At 25.9% G+C, this 18,392-nt stretch overlaps 3 protein-coding genes across 4 annotated transcripts; 1 reads left to right on the top strand and 2 right to left on the bottom strand.

Moving 5' to 3' along the window:
• Nucleotides 1-86: 86 nt before the first annotated feature.
• LOC132929921 (DCN1-like protein 1) lies at nt 87-3,794 on the bottom strand. The gene is made up of 5 exons (XM_060995563.1): nt 3,554-3,794; nt 3,134-3,362; nt 2,740-2,908; nt 1,396-1,609; nt 87-1,281 (listed from the first exon to the last, which is right to left on the bottom strand). Exons 1-5 carry the CDS (start codon nt 3,554-3,556, stop codon nt 1,084-1,086), a joined length of 813 nt encoding a protein of 270 aa, XP_060851546.1. The 5' UTR covers nt 3,557-3,794; the 3' UTR covers nt 87-1,083.
• Nucleotides 3,795-6,225: 2,431 nt separating this feature from the next.
• LOC132930260 (cell division cycle protein 16 homolog) lies at nt 6,226-11,485 on the top strand. Its single transcript, XM_060996028.1, has 10 exons — nt 6,226-6,410; nt 6,480-6,632; nt 6,723-6,884; nt 6,952-7,111; nt 8,808-9,119; nt 9,186-9,275; nt 9,346-9,502; nt 9,591-9,743; nt 10,554-10,713; nt 10,784-11,485. The coding sequence occupies exons 1-10, from the start codon at nt 6,345-6,347 to the stop codon at nt 11,357-11,359; spliced, it is 1,989 nt and encodes a 662-aa protein (XP_060852011.1). The 5' UTR covers nt 6,226-6,344; the 3' UTR covers nt 11,360-11,485.
• Nucleotides 11,486-12,191: 706 nt separating this feature from the next.
• LOC132930544 (cytoplasmic polyadenylation element-binding protein 1) lies at nt 12,192-15,197 on the bottom strand. Of its 2 annotated transcripts, none has more exons than XM_060996476.1 (9): nt 14,899-15,197; nt 14,641-14,770; nt 14,459-14,565; nt 13,923-14,240; nt 13,544-13,850; nt 12,864-13,355; nt 12,673-12,800; nt 12,360-12,613; nt 12,192-12,295 (listed from the first exon to the last, which is right to left on the bottom strand). In XM_060996476.1, exons 1-9 carry the CDS (start codon nt 14,914-14,916, stop codon nt 12,277-12,279), a joined length of 1,773 nt encoding a protein of 590 aa, XP_060852459.1. In that variant the 5' UTR covers nt 14,917-15,197; the 3' UTR covers nt 12,192-12,276. The 2 variants fall into 2 exon arrangements, with proteins under 2 accessions (XP_060852459.1, XP_060852458.1); XM_060996475.1 differs by having other exon boundaries at nt 13,923-14,246; nt 14,899-15,183.
• Between the last annotated feature and the right edge of the window lie 3,195 nt (nt 15,198-18,392).

The raw sequence follows: 18,392 nt of genomic DNA on the forward strand, positions 1-18,392 counted from the left end.
AATAGTGTTTTAATAAAACTTGAGATTGTTGACTATTTATGCTAAGAAAAATGTTTGATATTTGAATATATTAATTCACCCTACAGTATTATGTTGATTTCTTGTGTGTATTCTGCAATGGAATTTATATACTATATAAAATAATAAAATGTACAATAATAGCAATAGTAATCTTAATAAGTTATGACAATTTTGAACATAATAATTATTTTATAGCAAATATATATATTGCATTTTATTAATTCTTTGTACATATATCCTGTATCAAAAGAAAATAATTATTTTTCGTGCATACCGACTTATTGCTCTGGCAGTGGTGAGCCCAAATTCCCCCCCTCTTAGTAACCGATATTTTTTTAAGACAACGTACAGACATTTATGACTAATATTCCTAATTAGCAATACATATTATTATATTTAATTTGGGGACTGCCCGATAGTACAGGTCGTTGATGGGAAATGCGCAGAAATGAACAACAATCGGTCGACTGACTGATTATTCTCTTTTGAGACAGGGTATACACTACATATTTAATTAATGTTTATTGAAATAATGACATTAGTAAAAATATATGGCTTTTAACAATATGTTTTTTAATTGATTTTCATTAAAAATGTTTAATATTTTTTATTGATATTATTAATTTAATTCATTTCAAATAAATGTGTTCAAAGAGGTAGATATTCTATTTATTCAAACTATATTATATTAATAAGATAATTTACAAGTAAGTTATAATTGTTGAAAGCCAGAACCAAAAATGTACATTATTTAAACTTATACAAACAATCTATAATGTTAAAATCTATATTAAAAAACAATGAGACCTAAATACTTCGTTCATTAAAGCTTTAATAACATAATTAATTATTAAATTCCAAATTTTGTAAGAGATAAAGAATACAATGTTAATATAATTTAGGCTATAAAAATTAAATAACATGTTTTAAAAATATTCCCATGGTATATATTTTAGCAGAGCAGTCATACATTATTCTCCCTCGAACAAATTTAAAACAGAGAATCAACATTTTCAATATTATAATTTATAAACATATGTATATGATGGTGTTCATTAATTTTTACAATAATCGGGTCTCACTTATAATATGGGTTGATTTATTACGACAGACTATAGGTCTAGCCCATTCTACAAATTCATCTATTAGAACTGGCCATGCTCCTTCTTGGTCATAATCTGTCATTTCTTCATCAATGACACAAGCAAATTCTAATAAAAGATTCCACGTATCTCTAGGTATTGATTTATTATGGTGTTCCTATAAGAAAAAGTAATTCATAAATTTAAAAAATAATGAAACAGGAATCAATCATTATTCATCATTATTAAAAGTTTAAATTATTCAGTTTTAATTTAAATTTAAAATACTTACTCTAAGAAACTGGCACCATAGATCAAGGAACCTGAATCGGCCCACAAAAATAATGTTCCAGTAAGTAATAGCCATATCAAGGTCTAGACCTTTTTGACCTATATTCTTAGCATAATTGAATGTAAAATAGTAAAAATCTTTGAATTTTGATGGATCTGAAAGTTCTCTCTCTAAAATTGGTAATCTAATTTTTAATTTGTCTATTGAATCAGACCTAATAAAAATTATAAAACAAATCATGTAGTTTTATTTTGTTAGAAAGTAATATGTTAGACTTATTCTATTAATAAATCAATTTCAATACCATTATTGTACTTATTGCTAAACAAATAATTGTTCACATCTTAATTTATATTTAATACATTATACATGAGACAGATAAACCTAGTCTTCCCAGGGATAGAAGAAAATTTGAAATAAATTTAACAATTTTATTAAAAAAACGTATTTTAAACTTTTATTATTGAAACAAAATATAAATTATAAATCATACAAGAACAAAAATTAAAAATCTCATATTTTTAAATAGGTGTCATTCATACATAAGAATACCTAAAATCAAATGCAAACATTATGTAGTGGCATCAATATCAGGTTAGCCATAGTCATACTGTTGCCATCTTATACTTCAAATCTCATTGAATCACAACTCTGCATATCATATACTGACATGAAAGTTATAAATTATGATTTATTAATGTTATTATGAAGTCTTTTGAACGATAAAAGGAATAACAATTGATTTAAACGTATTTATAGAAACGTTGCAACTAAAAAATATTTGTAGCTTTCCTAATATAAAGATGTTGTAAGAAAAAATTAAATTATCATATGAAATTCATAATAAATTACATTTATACACTTCTTAATATATATTATATTTAATAATCTTTGATAAAAGAATAAAAAACAGAATTATAATACATTATTATTTTTCAATTTGAATTTTTATTTTTCATAAAACATAATATATGTTCCGATTAAATGTTTTAATAATAATAATAATGAATTTATTAATTTGTTTACCTACACTTAAGTTAATTTAAACTTAAGAGAATATAATTTTACTTAGTAGAAGTAATGGTAATATTAATGCTACTAATTACTCATGTTTTGTACAAAAATTAACTTTTAACCCCTTAGAGTAAGAAAAAATAGGTTTGTCTTTGTGTGCAAAATGTCTTACTTCATAAGTGGTCACTGAAAGATTATGTTTTGGATTTAAAAAATGGCATTCAAGATTTAATTAATAAAAATAGTTTAAAAATACTATCCAGTTTTAATATAGTTAATTATATTCATAATATACACATTAATTATTAATAAACATAAATATTTATTTACCCCATTTTACTCATTCCACTTAAAAATTCTTGTTTAGTGAATTCACATTGAGCTGCTGCTTGACATTTCCAAGCAATTATGAGCACTAATATTGAGTCTGGAGGTAATTTGAGTTCATCTAGCAAACGCATAACACCTTCAACATTAATTTTGTTTGGTTCAGCTGGATCTAAAACAATACAAAAATGATGCTTAGATTAATAAACAAAATATACTTATCAAAATAGTCTTATGTAATAAATTTTACTGTAAAATACTAAAATAGCTATTTATAAACAAAAACCATTAATGTGTGATGTTAAATAAAATTATATACTGAAATAAATTTTATACAATTTTAGAAAACTAATGCTTAAAATCCTAAATAATACATTTTAATAAAAAACAATTTTACCACGATATTTAGCATACATAGCCTCCAGCTTTCTTTTATCAACTATAAAACCTAATTGGGTGTTGATTTTTACAGTTTCATATTCTTGTGGATTTTGAAAAAAGTTATCAGACGCTTGCTCTAATTTCCAGTCATTTTTGGCTAAACAGAAAATTGCAACACTTTCAGATGTTTGTGTGAATGTCATAAATTTTTTCACTTTATCCTTTTGAGATGATTTTAATTTGTTCTGAAAATTAAACAAGTTACAACAAGATAATAAATAGATTATATTACTTAAATATGGATACAAATAAATAAACATCAGCATTAACAAATACTATTGTAAATAGGATTATAAATGAAAATAAAAATAATAAATGAGTTTAAATGGTCTCATATGAACAACATAATCTATTATTAGTTACAAAGGTCGCTTACCATTTCGAAATAATTTTAGATTATAAATTAAAGTTATATTTTGCAACGAAAAATTGACGAAAAATTGTAAGAATCCGATATTTTTAACTCGCGTTGAGACATACTTTTGTTATTAGTTACCATCGGAATTTATAATGATATTAAACGATACATTGATAAATATTTCAAATTATTGTGTCTTACAAATATTTGCAAATTTATGACAAAATTACTAAATAGTAACAAAAGAAAACAAAAAATATTTTTTACGAACAAATTTTAACAGTTCGAGTGATAATCTGTAATTATAATCGTTCATAACAGTGTTGGCAAATGTATCACATAATTTTCTATGACATTTACGTTGGAAATATTGTTAACCTGTGAAGTTGTGTAAGACTTCCTAAATAAGAATAATAAGATTGTACAAGGCTCTCTAATTGTACCTAACTATATAATTTTTATATTATGAATTATCATTTATGATCTAAATTAGATCATCTAATGAATAATGACTTATTAGAAATAGAATATATAGAAATATCACTATATTCAGTATATTCTAATATCTGATTATAGAGTAATTACTCTATGTAACTAATGTAAATTTCATGTTATTCGTATCTTTATTATTTAAATATTTACCAATATTTACCATTCATCAAAACGATCTATAGAGGATACTATAGAATGTAAGATTAATTAAAAATGATAGGTACATTTTAAACAAGTATTAAAAATTAATTTGTGTTCTATAAATAAAAATTGTGTACACTAGTGCAATCATGTTATTCTAATATTCACTGTCTTTTTTAAATTACATTTAACGAATATTAAAAGCCCCAAAAATTATATTGTCCCAGGCTAATATTATCTAAGTGGCGGGCTCTGAGTCTTCGTTAAAAGATCTCTATGTAATGTTTAATTAAATACGAAAGATGGAGCATTCGTATTTTTCCTAGGGGGTATATTCTGGAATTGTTAGATTTTATTAGAATTGGAAACAATGGAAACTTTTGCAGTATTATCGTATATAATTGCAGACCGAAGTTTTTTTGACAGGTCCATAGTGGTTTAAGTAATGTTTTATACATACTACATTACTACGAACATTAATTTTTAAACTGGAGTGTTTATTGTTTATAACTTTATAAGTAATGTTCGTAACCTGCAGAGACGAGCGTTGGTAAGTCTTTAGATACAGATATATATGGATATTCCAAGTGAGGCATTTATCCGACTTCAGACCTATTAGTCCTAATTATTTCAAATTCGAAAATTGTTATCGATATTTATAGAAAAAAATTAAATACAATTAATAAAATACGAAATGTTTAAAAATATAACTTAAAAAGCGACAAAATCTTTAAAAAAATTTATCATGCATAGAGAATAAGAAAGCAATATCATAAATGATATTTGGTAAGAAATTAAATTAGATACTTATTAAAATAGATTATGGTTATTCGTTTTTTAATTTTACAAATAAAACAAATTCGATTTTGTCAAAAAAAAGGTTGTGTGTACGATTTCTCGTAATTCTTTAATTTTATTTTTATATTACCTAATTATTTTAAAAAATACATGGAATTTTCTATTTTGATCTTTTTAAATTAGGTATACCAATAGATTCAACAGTTTTTAACAGAAACCGAGAAACCACTCTCAAAGTTCAAGATCTAAGCATTTTTTCTATATTATGCAGTGGCGTATCCAGAAGGGGGCACATGGGCCAATCGTTCCAGCAGTTCCACGCTTTTCCGTCTTCATCAGTTCCTCATGATTACTTTGTGAATATATTTTGGTGCTATTTCCAAAACTATGTTTTAAATCTACCTGGGATCGATCGGTTACTGGCTAGTGTCACGGAGGTGCATAGGCGGATAGGCCATTTTTGGCCTAGCAGAAATTTTAAAAAGGGCCCCATTACCGAAATAAGAAGGGGGGCCCACCGGGAAATGCCCGGTTTCCCGGTAGGCCTATCCGCCCATATGGAGGTCGTTAGGAATTTAGGATCCTGCATTAAATTTTATTATGAAGCAGCTCCTTTCGTCGAGTGCTTCTGGCCATTTATATTAAACTACTCATGGAATATCTAGATACTTCATCACAGGACATAGCCTATAGCCTATAATTGATGTGGCATTGCCGCATTGGGACCCCAACGTTAGGCATCGCCATCCACCTAGATTGTTGCGTCACTGGCCTGTGCGTTTAGTATTTAGTAATTATGTATTAACATTGATATCATAAAATCAATGGTATTAAGTTACTCTTTTTTAAAAAAAAGCTTATGGAAGTTTGAGCCAAATCAGGCAAACTATCACATCACAGCATCACGATCGCTCGTACAAGTTTTTATGTGCAGCGCCAAAGGAGTACCTATAGAGAATTGAGATTATGAACAATATTAACATCATTAGTGACTAGTGAGAAAACATTATTTATAAATGTTTATCGTATATGTTTATGCCGTTTATGGATAATATAAAATTATCCGACGGATTGATCGATGACAAAATTCAAACCAACGACAAACAAATTTAATTTAATTTTTTTTAATTATAAAATCAAAATTTCTTTTCTGGCAACACTGGTATACCGTTTCTTATTATCAATGAAATATTTGAAAACTCAAAATATCATTGTTTATTGATATCGTTGATATTAAACTCATATAAGAATATAATATAGATGCTGTTTTGTATAAAAATCTGCGTCCTGTTACTATTTAGTATTTACTGTTGTCTGTTTAGTTTGAAATTTATGGATTCACGTCGGATGTGTTAATAATCACTTCAAAAATTTAAATATGAAGCAGAGTAATAATCCTCATCTGGAAAAATGCAGAAAACTAGTTCGCACACATCTTGATTTGGTATTATTGTTTACTGACTTCCCATACAGTTATATTTTAAATAGTTAATATTATCTCATATATTTTTAGCAATTATTTTCATCTGCATTATTTTGGGCTGATAAAGCAGCTACACTAAGTCATTTTGATCCAAGAGATGTGTATCAACTAGCTAGTTGCATGTTCTTGTTAAAACAATACCAGAGAGCAGTTGTACTGATAAAGAATAAAGGATTGGATAAAGTAAGAACAATCAAGTTAACTATTAAATAAATAATCATTTATAACTAATTTATTTTTAGAACTTTTAATAACAATTTTTTTATTTTTAAGACTGATATGTTATGTTACTACATGGTCTTAAGATGTTTGGTAGAAGCCAAAGACTATACAGAAGCAGCTAATATTATTAATTCAGAAATAAATCCTACATCATGTAATGTATCACTTCAACAACAAGATATGAAGTCTCATGATGGATTGACTCATTTTAATGTCAGTATACAATTATAATAATCTTAATAACTAAGAATGAAAATTCAAACATAAGTAATTTTTTTAGGTTCAAAGTGCATTATTTTGTATTAAAGGAAAAATCTATGAAGCACTGGATAACAGAAATTTTGCTACAGATTGTTATAGAGAAGCTTTGAGAAATGATGTACATTGTTATGATGCATTTCAAGCTCTTATACAACATCAAATGTTGACTTCATTTGAAGGTTAGTTGAGATTTATAAATTATAATTATCCATTTTTACATACTATATACTGTGAAGCTAGGCAGATTATACCAGACTAATTATGTATTCTTATAAAAATTATAATTTATATACATTTGAGTACAACCAAAGCTAGCTACTATTACTTTGACTTTTTTATTTTAATTAATGCTATTGAAACTATTATCAATTATTATCATATGATCTTTAATTTTCATAAAAATAATATGGTCTAATTTAATATTTATAATTATAAATAATTATGAATTTACTTCAAATATAAATAAAGTTAATGTCTGTTAGATGATGTTATAGACTCTATAAATATTAGAACTTTATGAAGCTATTATATTGTTTATAATTTTACTGCATAATATTTAATAATAAAATAGTTAATGTTTTAGTGCTGTCTTGATACCTACACATGGTTGTTAAAATAAAGAATAGGGCTGTCCAGTGTCAATAACATGGAACTAATTTAATAAGTTTTTTTTTTAAATAACTTAAAGCATACAGTTTATAATTTAGTTTTTTATCTATGGTCTAGAATTTTATTATTATATAGTTGTTTTCGAACTAGCTTCTCAATCACTTTTTTCTTGGTCTATGTAGTTAATCAATGCTGATTTTGTAGATTTGAAAACAACTTTCCAGATATGGCATGGTTCTGGGTTTTAGCCATACATAACATTTCAAATTTAGAATCATTACTAGTTACTTACATAATAATTAACACTATTATTATTACTTAATTGTTAGTTCTGAAGAAGGATTAACAAAACTACATGAGAGCAGACCAACAGCTATAAAATAGGTTGAATATACATTTGTGTTTTCTCTTGTTATTAGTATTGATGTTATTATAATTTATTATATCTAATATAACCTTTTTAGTTTTTACCTATATTTTATATATCTTATTACTTGTTTAATTTGTTGACTATTTATCTTAATTATCATATCCATTTATTTGTTTAATTTTACTAATTTTATCTATACATTTGTCATGTTATCTAAAAATAAGTCGTTAAAAATTCCATCATGAATTCATTTTAATTTTATAATTTGATATTTTGATCATTTATGTACATTTAAAGACCGTCAATTCTATAATATCAAACAATAAAAATAAAATTTGTTTTAAACTACAAATTATTTTGAAAATTAAAATAATAATATATTTATTTTACAAACAAACAAACAAAATAATAATTAAAACAATACATTATAGCTACAGGATTGCAAGCGTATCCAATAAGCATAGGTATGCTTGTAGACGGATGAGCTGGGTAAGAAGTAAATGTTTGACCAGCTTCAACGTAATTATATTATTAAATTACTATAAATTATTATTTATTAATATTATAAGAAATCATATTGAATAGATCAAAACACTGAAAAACGAAAAATGGAAGAGAGCGACAAAGAATAGATCCAATACTATATTTCTGTGACTAAAATGGTTTTCTTAATTTTTAAAATTAAAAAATTTCTTACATAGAATCATCTTAATGATGAACTCTTTATTTTAGTTTGGTTTAGTTAATTTACTATTTAAGTTTAACTTTTGAATAAATACAATAATTTAAAGCTGAATTCAATTTATTAAACTTTGAACTGTTGAAACTCTCCTCTAATATAAATGTATATAATATCATTAATATCTAATGGTTATGTTATTCAATATTACTTTCAGAACAAATGTTAATTCAGTCATTACCATGGAGCAATCATCCAAATGATTGCATTACAAAACCTTTGTATGAAGTACTGTTAAAAAAATACCAAGAACCAAAATTAACTGGTCCGTTTTCACAATTTGATATACCTGTTGAATTAATAATGGATAATCTGGATATTCAAGAGGCTGAAGCTGAACGACATTACTATGCTTGTGCATACAAAGATTGTTTTCAAATTACAGAAAGTATTTTGAAACAAGACCCATATCATCCTGACTGTTTACCTATACACATTGCTTGTTTAGTGGAATTGGAAAAATCAAACGGTATGGATATGAGATACAAATGTTGAATATTTAATTAATTTATCCTAAATTTTGGTTTTTTTTTAGAATTATTTTATTTAGCACATAAATTGGTGGATCTTCAACCTGATCAAGCAATTGCATGGTTTGCTGTTGGATGTTATTATTATCTCATAGGTATTTAATAGTTATTAGTTTATTAAATTAATTTATGAAACAATTGGTTTTATATTGTATTTAATTATAGGAAAACGTGATCAGAGTAGAAGATATTTAGGAAAAGCTACTAACCTTGATAACACTTTTGGACCAGCTTGGTTAGCTTATGGTCATTCATTTGCCGTTGAAAATGAACATGACCAGGCAATGGCAGCTTATTTTAAAGCATCACAACTTTTGAAAGGGTTAATATTTTTTAAATTTTAATCATAAATAATACTTTTTTAACACAATATTATTACAAATTAATTTTTTTTATATGTTTATTTATAGATGTCATTTGCCTCTTCTATATATTGGTTTAGAGTGCTCATTGACAAATAACATTATTATGGCTCAAAAGTATTTAAAAGAAGCTTTGGAAATTGCTCCAAATGATCCATTTGTGTTACATGAATTAGGAGTTATTGCTTTTCAAAGTCATAGGTATGTTAAATGTTTATATTTGTATTAATATGTATTTAAAGATGCTGCAAAGTTTAATGAACTATAAATTATTTTTAAATATACATTGTTTATAACTTTTTAAGTTAGGGTAATGGTTGTTTAGTAACACCTTGCCAGAGTCTTATAACATTTATCAATAGTAAACCATAATAATTATTTATCAATAGTTATCAGTGTTGGTTTATCCTTAGTACACCACTCTGCTATAGCTATTTATAAGAGCCAAACAAATTAATATTTGTAATTTGACCTCTTACTTATTTTTCATCTGTTATATTGGATTTCTATTAAAGCTCCTTAATCTCTTATTTTTTTTCAATGTTTAACAAAGAAAATTTATTATATTATATAATTTATTATAAAATAAATAATTATGATAACTAAAACAAAATATTTCCCATATATTTTGATTATTAAATTCTAATGAAAACTGAAGTAGAAATTTTATATATTGATGAAGTAATATATTTATTTATGATGTTATATTTTTTATGAATGATAGTTCTCTTCTAGTCCAATGCATGCAAAATACTACTTTATTATACAAAATTTACTGGCCAAGGGTAGGTGTTTCTGTATAAATTATTATAAGGTACATTTTAAACATAATTTGAAAGATGATTATATTATAGGATGTAGAATTGTTGTAACATTCAATTAAACCAAATTGTATTAATTATTAAATTTACATTAATTAATATTTTTTTTTTGCACCATACTACTAAGAGTAATAGTACAATTAGTATTATAAATTATATTATTTAAGTAATAAATGAATCATATTTTAAGGTATAAAGAAGCTGAATCAAAATTTCTTGAAGCGCTTGAAAGAATTAAACAGATAAAACAACCTATAATAGCTAATAAATGGGAATCACTATTTAATAATTTGGGACATGTTTATCGAAAAATGAAAAATTATGACAAAGCTCTTGAGTATCATAAACAAGTAAGACACATCACACAAAATTAAGTTGTTGATTTTTCACATTTTAATTTAAACTTTGATTGTTTTTTAGGCATTAGTTATATCTCCTATGAACACATCTACATTAACGTGTATTGGATTTGTTCAATCACTCAATACCAATTTTAGAGATGCTGTAGATACATTTCATAAAGCTTTAGGCCAAAAGCGAGAAGATACATTTAGTAGTACTATGTTAACATGTGTTTTGGATATTTGCATTGAAGATCCCCCTTTATTTAACGATTATTCAGATGAGGCAACTGAGTCATTGAAACTTGAACTAAGCAAAAAACTTCCAAAAACCAACAGATTATTAAAAATGAATGACGATAATGATGTTGTACTACCATTCAGGAACCCTAATTTAAGACTCTGGAATAGAAGGTTAAAAAAGAAAACTGAAGAAACAACCAATTTCCTTGATCTTATAGAAGATATCCCTCCCTCTCCTGACAGTCCTATAGAAGATACCAGTAGTAATACTAATATAGAAGAAACCAGTAGTACTCATGTAGGTGATACTAGTAGTGCAATGGTTATAGATTCAAGTTCTGCCGCAGATAATTCTAGTGTTAATATGGACTTGTCAACAAATATGTCTGGAAATTCTGATAGTTTTAAGTAATATTATTTAAAAAATTAAATGGATACATTCTTATATCTATTCTTACCTTGAAAAATATTGAATTTTAAAGTATATATAATTTACTAAATATTTAATATTACAAAATAAATATAGATATAATTTTGATTACTGTTTGATTTATTTTATTTTTACTAAATATAAATATAGACCAAGTAATGAAGGTGAAGTGATACTTTTTCATAATGAAGAATGTTCAATAAGTTTGGAAATAGTAATTAGACTAGTAAATATAATAAAACTCATTTTTAAATTCTTTATATCATAAATTTATAGTAGGTAGTGAGTTTTCAAACTTTATTTAACATATGGTATTTAAAACTAATATATATGTGCACTATAATTGCTTAACATATGTTATTGTTCTCATAGTTAAATTATTGTATACCTTTAGCTATCAAAGTTAATATTTTACGGCCAACTTTAAGGCTAACTTAAATAGTTAAATGTAAAATAATAATCTTAAGACAATATTGGCACACCTACAAAATACCTTTATAATACTTTTAATGCTAATTATGCAGTATATTCATTTCTTCTGAAATGTTCATTCAATTATAAACTAGATGAAAGGTAAAGGGGTAAAGAGAAAACAACTCAATCAATTATAGTAAAAATAAATAAACTATATTTCACAAAATTAAATAAGGATATCATGCATATAGTTTTTGTAATTAAATACAAAATTCAAGAATAGTAATATCAATGTGACAAATAAAAAGATACTGTTGTTTGTAAAAACCTCAGTAATATTATAATCTTTTTGATTGCCCATCATAAAAAAAAAAAAAAAAATGAACACTAATTTAACAAATATTTTAACAAAATTGTACTCTTAATACATAATAATAAATTTCTCAAAAACATAACAATAAAAATAAGAAGTTAATTTTTCATATTCATTGTTCCACTTCAAACCTATAACAAATAAACATATTAGTAAACAAATTAAATATTAAATTCAAGCAATTTCCAAACTTACTGATTATGCGTGGGTGAAGAAAAACTGTTGTTGTTGGGAGATGTAAATCTTGGTGGTGAACTTATGCTAGTTGGAGTGTGTTTAGAATTGCGCATCAATGGACGATGTGTACTTAATGTAGTACTTGTATGTTTCCAATTCCAACATCCACGGCAATAGTAACGATAGCACAATTGATCTCTACAGAAATATGGTCCAAGTTGAATATTACAAACACTACAAGCACTGTCTTCCAAGTATGGATCAACCTGAATCTAAAAAAATTTAAATTAATAACATTTAACAAAAGTAAAATTAATTGTAATTAACTTACTATTTTACAAAACTTAGGAGTCTTAACTTCTACAAATGATGCAGCCACAGCTTTAGTGTATGATTGGTAAGTACTGAAAGTTACTCTGCCTGAACCAATTGGATACTTATACTTGTCAGTATCAATTCCTATGAAATAAAAAAAAATATTAAAAACTACTGAAAATTGATTTTTTTAGTTCAAATAAATACCTGCATATGAAACGTTGCCAAACAAATCATCCATAATTCTAAATAATCCTTGAGCATTCATCATACCATGCAAGGCACCTACAAATACTGTCCTGGTTGGGTCCAACTTTTGAGAAGGATGTTTAACACAATTACTGTCATTTATTAGCCATGGAATTACTTGCACTTCTTTGCCTTTCATTTTTCGAGACGATATTTTGAAATAATAGTTTCCATTTGACCCTTTGGTACAAGATTCTAACAATTGTTTCACCATTTGATCAGATTGCATTATTACATAAACATAACCTTTCGGCTGATTTATGTTAGTTGATGTGCCAGGCCATTCAATTTTAATAGATCCAAATTGACTAAAAGCTATAGTTAATCCATCTTCAGTTATGTCCCATGGTACACCTCCCAAAAATACTTTGCATGAATAATTTGGAGAACTATGTACAATTTTAGGAAGTTGACCACTCCAAGTAAATACTGGGTCTTTATGCAAGGCACCTAGAAAAAAAAAAATTAAATATGTATTTATAGGTAGGTACATCGACATGTTAATGCAAAACTTTCATTTATACATAAATTAAAAATACAATCTCATAATATACATAATTACATGAAATAAAAAAATAATATAGGTATTTACTTAAATACGGGCTTAATGAATATAAAATATAAGATTTAATACTTACTGTACACATTACGATTAAAAGTCCGATTTTCAACTTGGTTATTATTATTGCTATCATTCTTTGGCCTAGTAGGTGACCAAAATGGAGGAGGAGATCTCTTCTCATAGACCGGAGACTGACCAGCAGCCGGAGAACCATATCGGGTGGGATATTGACTTTGGTTAGCCAATAACGTACTTAGTAAATTCTGAGTTTGATGATGTATATTTTCACCAGCAGACAATCTCCCACTCGATATGCGTTGCATATTAGCTAAATCTTGTTCGGTCAATGGAGACGAACCATAAGGATTAATATTAACTTGATTCTAAAAAAATAATAATAATTAGTTATAAATTAAAATATTAAATAAATAGTAAAAAAATATGTATAAACATACTATTAAATCAGCTACAGCTTCCGGGCTGTTTGATATATCCGAATCATCTGGAGTATTAGATCTAGACCCAAGCATGAGATGTGAAATAAGTGGATCGCTACCATCACTAAATGTAGGTGAAACACGATATTGTTGTTGCGGAATCTGATAACCACCGTAGGAGGCAAACGATAAATCCAATTTAGGTCGTCGCAAATTTTTACGCCCGATGTCCCCGACATCTTCAGATGGACTAACACTTCCAAAGTCTGTCATATTAGTCACACTTCGATCTGGAAGATATGGCAAATGGAGCGAGTTACGTCTTAAGTTTGCCAACTGCTCCTAATAAAAATGACAAATACGTAATTAGGTTTATTTAAAATTCAATAATTAAATCACATAAAAAAAAAAACAATCAATAACGTACGTAAAAAAAAATATACATGGCAACGATTATTGTTAAAATCAATGTCAGAGAGTTTAATGAAATTACGTTAGCCATAGATGTGTGATATTATTTTATGTTCAAAAAAATATAAAAGTAATCAACTCACCTGTGCTGTATATTGTCGTGTTGAATAATTAGGAACAGATTGCCGACCAACCATTGAACTACGAAGTTTATTTATAGAAAAATATTCCGAAGAGTTCAACGAATCACCTAAAAATATAAAATGCGAATTAAAAAAAAAAAATATTAAAAATTAAAAATAATGAAGCGGGTAGGTATACTTACCAGAATTCCTAGTTGGACTTAGGCTTTGTTCAGGTGAAGAAAAGAAACTATTGTAGTCTCTACTGCTTCTATCTTGACCCACGGAAGGAGAAGTAATTTCCGGCACGTCTTGGTTTTGAAAAATTGATCCCTAAAATTAATTAAGTTATTTTTAGCTTTCAAAAAAAAAAAAATAAAAAAATAATTTATAATTAAGTAAAATTAATTTGAATTTTTTTTTTAATTATCAGAAAAAATAAAATAAAATGAATAACTTACTCTTCTAAATGTAGACATGTTTGTAATTTGAAAATTTGAATAATAAATTAGAATATAGAGAATTAAGAATATATGGAATAAAGGAGATGAAAATAAAACCTAATTACGAATAATTAAAAACCGCGGGTCTTAAAATTGGTAAGACCGACTCGACACTCGGCGACGAACTAACTTGAATTTCTCGCGGGCACGGTCTATTCGAACTGTAAAATTACTGCGCAATGTTCGTGCGCAGCGCTTTGGGCGGCGGTCTCTGATTGGTTGACAACATTTCGTGTCGGCCAATCAGAAGGTATTACAGAATACAATACACCTCTTTAATGTTTTTCTAGGATTATGCTACACCTCTTTGAAATTCCACGTACCTATTTAATTTTCTATATATATTTTATTTATAGAAATATTTAATTTTTTCATGCGGTAAGTACACAATAATAAAAATTAATAAATACAAAACATCGCCGTTCACAACTTTACCATCTATATTTTTAAACGAAACACAAAGATACTATAGGAATAGGCAAACCTGTATACCTACTACGTACTAGGTATTTACCTATATAATAGATATAGCAAATTATGGTCGTATACTTATATATATTTACTCTGCGTCATCACGTAGGTATATATTTGAGTAAAAATTGTAATTGTAACAATAACCGCAAACATTGATATATAGGTGATATATATATTGCGGTGATCAGGTCTTCGTAAAACTACAAATAATAAACTTTTACATTTTTAATAATTTATATTTTAGGAACGGAAGCTAAGTGTAGATATACTTGAATTCATATAGATATTATATTACATTGCCGTAAGTGTAACAGGGGGGTACAGACAACACCCCCCCTCTTCACTGAAAAGTAAAAACATTTTAGTGGTGAATATAGTTTATATTAGCTATATATAATTGTTTTAAAATAAGAATAATTTTATATTTTCTTTAAAACAGTAATTAAAATAAGATAAAATTTATCATTTTAATATATTATAAAATTTATATAAGTGTTCACAGAAGTATTGAAGTAGATCCAAAAGATGTCCTAAATAAATTTATTTTACAAGTCTTATATTTTTACACAAAAATGATGAGTGTTCACTGTCCAGTATAGGTATATGTATATTAAAAGAATCTTGACCCCTGAAATTTGTTTGAAAACAAACTATGGCCTTATTAAATTCTATAATTTATATGTTATACATCATACAAATTATACGTACCTATTTGTGATTTACAATTTACATAATAAAAGTATAATATACATTGACATGAATTATAAGCTAAGCACTTCCAGGTCCCCGTAAGTATATTTTATACCATATTCTTCTAATATATTATACACAAAAATAATTGTATAATACTTTTATTTGACATACGAAATGTCGCAATCATACATTTCTATGAACTATATATACATTGGTTGTTACAATAATTACTAATTATAGTATATACTTATTACAATTACTTATCAGCTACATAGTTATCATAATTTTTAATATATATATATATATATAATATTCAAATCATAAAGATATAATAAGTATTATAATAATATAATTATAACATATAAGCGGGACTTGGTAGTTGGTTAACTTATTTGGAGGATCCGAAGCTCTGTAGGTTTTGTTTCTTCATATTATATAATCTTTATTTATATTATAGATAACTGCATGAATAAATATATTATTTAAAAAAATAGAATTAATAGAAAACACTTAACCCGCATATGTATACATGCACAACTATATAGTTTTCATTTTACAAACATATAATATGGCAAATTAGCTTTTAGTAGAACCACTAGAATCAAACTCTGTATTGTTATTACTACTAGTTACTACTATTGTTAGCTTTAATATAAAATACTGAATAGTTGAACTATTATATATTATCAAATTTAAAGGTAAAAACATTATCTGTGTTTAACAGGTCTTTTTTGATATTTTAGTTTTTAAACTATAGTGATAGATATAGATATAAATATTTACAATACTTAAAAAATCTCAAAAAAAAACCAATGCTTAAGCTCAACTGATAATGTTCTTACCTTTAGTTTTGATAAAAGGAAAATGTATTTTTATATATATATATATTGTAATTAAACTATAATAACTGCAAAAAATCGGTTCTAATACGGAACGTAAATTTTTTTTGTTGTAATTTGTTACAATTTATTTGTTTGTTTATTTGTTTGTAATAAGATACGGAGACAATAACACTTTCGAGTTACTGCAGGTTATATTGTGTCATCTTGGTTATGTATTTAATATTATTCCACCCAAATATATGCTTATACCAATAGGTTAGATTTTATTATTAGTGAATTAATTCATAATAAACACATATTGGTACCTATATAATGTACTTATTAAGATTTAAGGCGGACCTAATAGTCTCCGATGTATAGTCTTGACTCTCGATAATAGCTCCGCCACATCTATTCTTTTACAATAATTCTTTTGTGTTATTAAAGAAATATATGTATATATACAATACAGCATATATGTAAATATACATAAGAAATAATACCTATATATATATATCTAATAATAGTTATAGTACATATATATTATATTATATGCCATATGGATAAATAGGTACCAGTGGTACAAGAGGGGTGTTTTGAGTGTCTGTATACACCCCTCCTTGAACCGTATTTTTGTCTATAGTGTACTAACAAATTTGGAAATTTATTTTTGGGAAACTACTGTAAACGACTTACTGATACTGGTACGCTACTATTACAATAGTGGTATACCTATGTGTAGTTTATGGAAATATTTGGAGTATTGGCTACAAACTTATGTATAATTAATGCATAATTTTTATTGCATGTTATATTAATTAATAATTTACATATTAATATACAGTTATAGCGTTATTGGTACTTGAAGACTTAATTATATAAAGTAATAATAATATTTAGATATATATACATCTAACTAAACCTAACATAAATACATATATTTGTTTTTTGTTAACCTTTATAATTCATAAATAAGTATATATATATGTACTACCTATAGGTAATATATATATAGATATGTAGAGTAGAATTCAGACCTTTACGTTTTTTATGAATAAATTTAATAATTAATTATAAAATTCTTTGTTTATACTTACTTGAACTAGTTTTTATGTTAGTTAACATATATCACTTTTATATTATAATACCTACTTACTGTAAATTATAAATAATCATTAAAACAATCTCATTATCAAAATACTGACTTATAAATGATTTAAAAAAAATAAAATGCAATTATTATTATAATTTTCCAGTCAATTTGTTTAAAAAAAAAAGAAAATAACAACGATTGCAAACTTTAATAGGTACTTTACTCGTTTACTCATCTAAGAGTAATATCTAGTATCCAACAATACATAAATCTAATATATTATGTTATTGATGATTTACGGCACTTTAAGTATGCAATTTTAATACATGAAAATAATAAATTTATGACGAAGTTCACTATATTATAGTGCT

Source organism: Rhopalosiphum padi, chromosome 4, assembly GCF_020882245.1.
Source record: "Rhopalosiphum padi isolate XX-2018 chromosome 4, ASM2088224v1, whole genome shotgun sequence".
In the NCBI taxonomy this organism is placed as follows: domain Eukaryota; kingdom Metazoa; phylum Arthropoda; class Insecta; order Hemiptera; family Aphididae; genus Rhopalosiphum; species Rhopalosiphum padi.